The sequence below is a fragment of the Otolemur garnettii genome, unplaced genomic scaffold (assembly GCF_000181295.1).
Source record: "Otolemur garnettii isolate 467f Iridium unplaced genomic scaffold, OtoGar3 scaffold00005, whole genome shotgun sequence".
Classification (NCBI taxonomy): Eukaryota; Metazoa; Chordata; class Mammalia; order Primates; family Galagidae; genus Otolemur; species Otolemur garnettii.
Genome location: NW_003852400.1, coordinates 3175569 through 3182115, shown reverse-complemented (window position 1 = coordinate 3182115; position 6547 = coordinate 3175569). Strand labels below are relative to the sequence as shown.

At 40.8% G+C, this 6547-nt stretch overlaps 1 protein-coding gene across 1 annotated transcript in view; it reads right to left on the bottom strand.

The window, feature by feature from the left end:
• LOC111721786 (EF-hand calcium-binding domain-containing protein 10-like) overlaps positions 1-6273 on the bottom strand; it is a 12261-nt gene extending 5988 nt beyond the window's left edge. The window contains exon 1 of the mRNA XM_023507484.1: positions 6165-6273. Coding sequence (XP_023363252.1) covers positions 6165-6273 — 109 coding nt within the window. The remainder of the gene's footprint in view (positions 1-6164) is intronic.
• Positions 6274-6547: the final 274 nt, after the last annotated feature.

Sequence of the window (6547 nt, the reverse complement as noted above, 5' to 3'; positions counted from 1 at the left end):
ATTTAACGTTGTATGCATTACTTCACATACTTGTATTTATTTTTTGTGGTGAGAACATTTAAAATCTATTTTCTTCTTCGTCTTTTTTGTTTTGAGACACAGTCTCACTCTATTGCCCCAGGCTAGAGTGCCACAGGGTGGTAGCTCACAGCCACCTCAAACTCCTGGGCTCAAGTAATCCTCTTGCCTCAGACTCCTGAGTAGCTGAGACTACAGGTGCCTGCCACTATGCCCGGCTAATTTTTCTATTTTTAGTAAAGATGGGGTCTTGTTCTTGCTTAGGCTGGTATCAAACTCCTAAGCTTAAGGGATTCTCTTGCCTCAGCATCCCAAGTGCTAGGATTACAGGTGTGAGCCATCACAACTGGCCCTACAACAGATCTCTTTAACTTGTCTTTTCAAGATAGGGTCTCAGTGTATTGCCCAGGCTAGTCTTGAACTTCTGGGCTCAAGTGATCCTCCCATCTCAGCTTCCTGAGATGCTAAGATGATAGGCACACATCCTGGAACCTCCCTGTCTTTCATCTTTTTTATAGTAGCCATTCTAATAGCTGTGAGAGAATACCTCATTGTGATTTTAATTTACATTTCCCTGATGATTAATGATATTGAAAATTTTTTAAAATAACTATTGGCTATCTGTATGCTTCTTGTGAGAAATGTCTACGCAGGTCGTTTGCCCATTTACAAAATTAGTTATTTTTTTACTACTGAGTTGAGTTCCTTATAAATATTTTGCATATTAACCTCTCAATCATATGTCTAGTTTGTAAACACATATAATCTCCCATTCCATTTATAGGTTGTCTCTTTTTTTATTTAGAGACATAGTCTTGCTCTGTCTACTCAGGCTGGAGTGCAGTGATGCAGTCATAGCTCATGGTAGTTTTGAACTCCTGGGCTCCCAAACTGCTAGGATTACAGATGTGTGCCACTGCACCTAGTTTCAGATTATGTTTTTAAATATTTAATCTATATATATAGATTTCCCCTCCATCTTCTTCACCTCTTGGAATTTACATGTTGAAGTCAGAAGTAGACAGACTTTTAAACAAATTTTAATCAACTATAGCAACATATAGGCTACTAAAGGAAATCATATCATGTACAAAGTCTTCTGTTGATTCTTCCTAAACTACATTATCAAATATTGAAACAGAAAAAAAGCCAACTTTGACTTTGAACTCACTACATTTCTCTTATTAATATTCATTTATTTTTAATTTTTTTTTTGAGACAGATCTTGCTCTATTGCCCAGGCTGGAGTGCAGCTGTACAATCATAGCTCACTGAAGCCTCAAACTCCTGGTCTTGAGTGATCCTCCCACCTCAGCCTTCTGAGTAGCTGAGACTACACTATGCCTGGATAATTGTTTTTATTGCTTTTTTTTAGATAGAGTCTCACTTTTTTTGTTGTTGCAGTTTGGCCAGGGCCGGGTTCAAACCCACCACCCTCGGTATATGGGGCCAGTGCCCTACCCGCTGAGCCATAGGCACCGCCCTTTTATTGCTATATTTTGTAGAAACAAGATCTTGCTATGTTACCCAGGCCAGTTTCAAATTCTTGGCCTCAAGCAATCCTCCTGCCTAGCCTCTCAATGTGCTAGAATTACAGGCATGAGCCACTTGCACCTGGCCTCAACTTTTAAAACTAATAAATTATTTATGTGATAGGTATGTGATTAGTGTATGACAATTCCCAGAACTTCCCTTCCTATCTTCTGTTAAAGAGAATTTTGTCTTTATCTGCTTAGACTGTCTTCCCCAAGCACATCTTCTACAGGCCAGATAGATTCAAGGCTTTTTATGCCAAAGGAAAAAGAGAATCTTTGAGATGTTAAGTTGTTGACATAATAAAGAGCTGAAGGAAAAAGGCAAGATAAGGATCAAGAGACAGAAGAGTTGGATGGGCTGAGTATCATAGATTTGGTACCTGGGAGGCTCTGCAGCTGCCATGGAGGATACAGTTAGGAAGCAGGAGGAAGGGGGTTTGAGTGGTTTTTATTATGCATTATGAGTTAGAGTCTCTTCTTTGGTTCCTTTCCAATTATTCTTGGTTGCTGGAATGACTGTGCTTCTTGGAGTGTAATTCTGCTTTGAAACTAAGATGGCCATATGAGACTCTGTCATATTTTACATAATATATCATGTTATACATATTATAACTGAGAGTCTCAAAGACTGTGTATCAGGAAGCTAATACAAATCAGGCAAGTGGGCTCATGCTGTGACTCAGAAAAATCAAGCTTTTATTCAGTTGAGCGATTGGCTGCCATGGTACTTTTGTCTTTTCCATTTTAAATTGTTTATTTATTTATTTATTGAGATTATGTCACCCTTGGTAGAGTGCCATGGTGTCACAGCTCACAGCAACCTCAAACTCTTGGTCTTAAGCGATTCTCTTGCTTTAGCCTCTCTAGTAGCTGGGACTACAGGCACAGCGCCCAACACAATGCCTGGCTATTTTTTTGTTGCAGTTGTCATTGTTGTTTAGCAGTCCTGGGCTGGGTTCAAACCTGCCTTGGTGTATGTGGCTGGCACCCTAACCATGGTGCTATGGCTGCTGGGCCTAAATTGTTTATCATCTGGTTATTCACTTTTTTTTTTTTTCAGTTTTTGGCTGGGGCTGGGTTTGCTGGGTTTGAACCCGACACCTCCGGCATATGGGACTGGCGCCCTACCCTTTTGAGCCACAGGCGCCGCCCTATTCACATTTTGTTATTCACATTTTTTTGTTATTCACATTAAGATACTCATAATTTAAATAATCAAATGTTCCAGTTAGCCTGGGACAGTCCTAGCTTGCTATGTTGTTCTGACATAATTATTAATAGGATTTACTTTCACTCAAAATATCCCTGGTTTGGATGATAAATCATACAGTCATCCTACCTATAAAGAATCACTAGTGATGATGGGAAGTGTAAGGGGCAGTAACATTACAGTCTAAGTTAATGAGAAGCATCAAAATAACAATTTGGCAAAGTCTCCAGAAAATCTGTGGACTCATAAATTTTATTATTCTAGTCAAAATTATCATACAGTATATCAAGATGTAAAGAAAATTAGAGAATCAGGCCAAGATGTCCAATACCCAACTAACAATAATTCCAGAAAGAAAGATGTAGGTAAGTGAAGTAAAAAAAAAAAAAAAAATTCCTAGACTTGAAAGGAAAAAGTCTACAAATTTTAAAGACCATAAAGTACCTAGCACAATACACACACATTTAAAACAAAAACAACAAATCCACTGCAAAGCATACAAGTATTTAGAATAGCAAGGATAAGATAAAAGGACAATTTTAAAAATAAAGAAAAAACTTGTCTCAGACACAGATCAAGAATCCAGTAACATGACATCAGACTTCTTTAGAGCAACACTGGAAGTTAGAAGATGATAGAACAAGGCCTTTAAAATTCTGAGGGCGATATGTTCCAACCTAGAATTGTATCCACTCTAGTTATCATCAAGTGTGAGTTCTCAAACCTTTTCCCCTCAAAGCATGCTTTCTCAGGAAGCCACTAAAGGATATGTATGTTCCCTCAGACCAGTGATTTTCTTTTTTCTTTTTTTTGAGACAGAGCCTTAAGCTGACCCCTGGCTAGAGTGCTGCTGCATCACAGCTCACAACAACCTCCAACTCCTGGGCTCAAGCGAGTCTCCTGCCTCCACCTCCTAAGTAGTTGGGACCACAAGCGCCCACCACAACACCCGGCTATTTTTTGGTTGCAGCCATCATTGTTGTTTGGCGGGCCCAGGCTGGATTCGAACCTGCCACCTTAGGTGTATGTGGCTGGCGCCTTAGCCACTTGAGCCACAGGTGCCGAACCAGAACAGTGATTTTCAACTGGTGTGCCATGAAAACTTTTAAAGACCATTAATTAAATTATTTTCAAAAAATGTTCAAAGCACAATAAGTATATTCTTTTTTTTTTTTTGAGACAGAGTCTCACTTTTATTGCCCTTGGTAGACTGCCATGGCATTATAGCTCATAGAAACATCTAACTTTTGGGCTCACAGGCATCTGCCACAATGCCTGGCTAGTTTTAGAGATGGGGTCTTGCTCTTGCTCAGACTGGTCTCAAACTCCTGAACTCAGGCAATCCACCAACCTCTGCCTCCCAGAGTGCTAGGATTACATGCATGAGCCACCATGTATGGTCTGTGTATTCCTTTTTTTTTTTTTTGATCAACATAATTTAAGTGGGGCTCAGTGCCCGTAGCACAGTGGTTACAGCGCCAGCCACATACACCAAGGCTGGCAGGTTTGAACCCAGCCAGGGCCACTGCAACAACAACAAAAGAGGGCAACATAGTGAGACTCTGTCTCAAAAACAAACAAACAAACAAAAACATAATTTAAGTGTGCCACGGAAGTTTAACTACAGGTTCAAGTGTGCTGTTATATAAAAAAGGTTGAAAAACACTGCCTTAAAAGAAGGGGGTGAGTGTAACAAACAGGCTCTGTACATTAGAGAGGTGCAAAGAGGATTCTTAAGATCACAGTGAAGGGAAACCCTGAATAATAGCTGTTTAACAAGGCAGTGGAGCAATTGGTCCAGACTGGAACAGAAAGAGAGCTAAGGGTTGGGGTGGTAATTACCCAGTGAACACAAATAAGAAGAGAGCTGGGCTCAGTGGCTCATGCATATAATTCTAACACTCTGGTAGACCAAGGTGGGTGGACTACCTGAGCTCACAGGTTTGAGACCAGCCTGAGCAAGAGCGAGACCCCATCTCTAAAAATAGCCAGGTGTTGTGGTGGGCACCCATAGTTCCAGCTTTTTGGGAGGCTGAGGTAAGAGACTTGATTGAGCCCCAGAGTCTTGAGCGTGCAATAAATTATGACTCCACGGCACTCTACTGAGGGTGACAAAGGGAGACTCTGTTTTAAAAAAAAGTATGTTATCAATATTATTATATAGTGAATAAACATAACGAATATATCACTTAATTGAGGAAAATTAAAATTTCTCTTAATATATAGTGAATGTTATTAGAAATTGCTAACATGAACTGCTAACATTTATTTCGACAAATCAAATGCCTCCAAACTAGGCTTTCAGGAATAACAGTTCAATTATTATGCAGAGAAATTATTGCTGCATCTAAAGGAAGAAAATTATTTTCATTTTCTTTTTATTTTTTACTTATATATATACTGATGGCATACAAGTCAGAAGACTATTTTCAACATTACAGTACCAAATACCAGCAAGAGACAGTAGTCACTTTTTTAAAAAATAGGTTTAAAAAGTTAGTTTTGATAGGAACTTTTTTCTAGTGCATTTTTAGAAAAAGGGCATTATGTTGTCTGTATTTCTTTTCACTTTCTATTTTGCTTGTTGTAGAAGCTTTTAAAAAATTGTAATTGCTGCTTTAAAACAATCAGAAAGAACTTTATCAGCCTATATGTGATCATGTTGGTTGGGCGGTTTTTGGCAAAGTCAGAATGTTTGGCATTTCCATTTCCTTACACAGAAAAACAGACGATTTTTAGCATTTTGGATATTCCATATGGAGGCCAGCAAATTACAATTCTGCACCCTGGGAAGAAGGACATAAAACCTTTTCACCTCGATGTGACTTTTAAGTCATACACCGCATAAAATTATGAAAGGATTCAAATTCTTTAAGGGATTCAGATGTATAAAAACATGTCAGAAAAAGCAGTCTCCTGAAGAATATTGTTCTATCTTGCCCTGCCAATTGTTTAATTTCCTTACTAAAAACTCTGTGGGTGCAAAGGTAGCACTGGAAACATGAATTGCTTGCCAGGCAGAAGGTTGCTTTACATATTATTTATTTAATCCCCCCTTCCGTTCCCATGAGATCGGTACTGACCTTGTGTCCATCTCCCAGAGAGACCAAATTTTAGGGTAGTAGTATACTAAGGGGTGAAGCCCAATTGCCGGCACCCGAGCCTCTCTCCCATTGAGCAGTCCTCCCTGCCTAAGTCTTGTTTAACCGAAGGTCACAGGGTTAATTAGCAGCAGCAGGGTTCTAGCAGCCCAGCGGCCGGGGAGAGCGTGTCAGAGTGGAGGAGGAGGTTGTGCGGAAGGGGCGCGGGCGTGGAGGTGTAACTGACTGGGAATCTCTGGGGACCGTTCCTCGTGCGGAAGCCGGTGGAACAAAAAACCAAGCAGAAGGCAAGACCCTTACCAGGCCGGAAAAAGAGAAGGACGCTGGTGAGATAGTTCAGCAGCTCTGGGATCCGATGTTTTTCCAAATATTGCCGAGCTTGGCTCTCCCGGCTGCTGCCCGGTTCCATGGCTGGGCGTCCTGCCGTTGCCGCACGACCAGCCGGCGTCGCGGTCGTTTGGCCCCGCCCCTTCCGCGCGGCGTGGCGGGAGGCGGGGCTTCTGGGAGGGGCGCGGCTGTGCGTGAGTCTGGAAAGCAGTATTGTCTGAAGAGAACGTATACTGTATGAATCAACTTCTATAAAGTTTAAAAACGTCAAACTAATACATGCTTTACAGATTCACACATGTGGAGAAAACTGTAAAGAAACAAGGGTATGGGACGGTACCTGTGGCTCAGGGAGT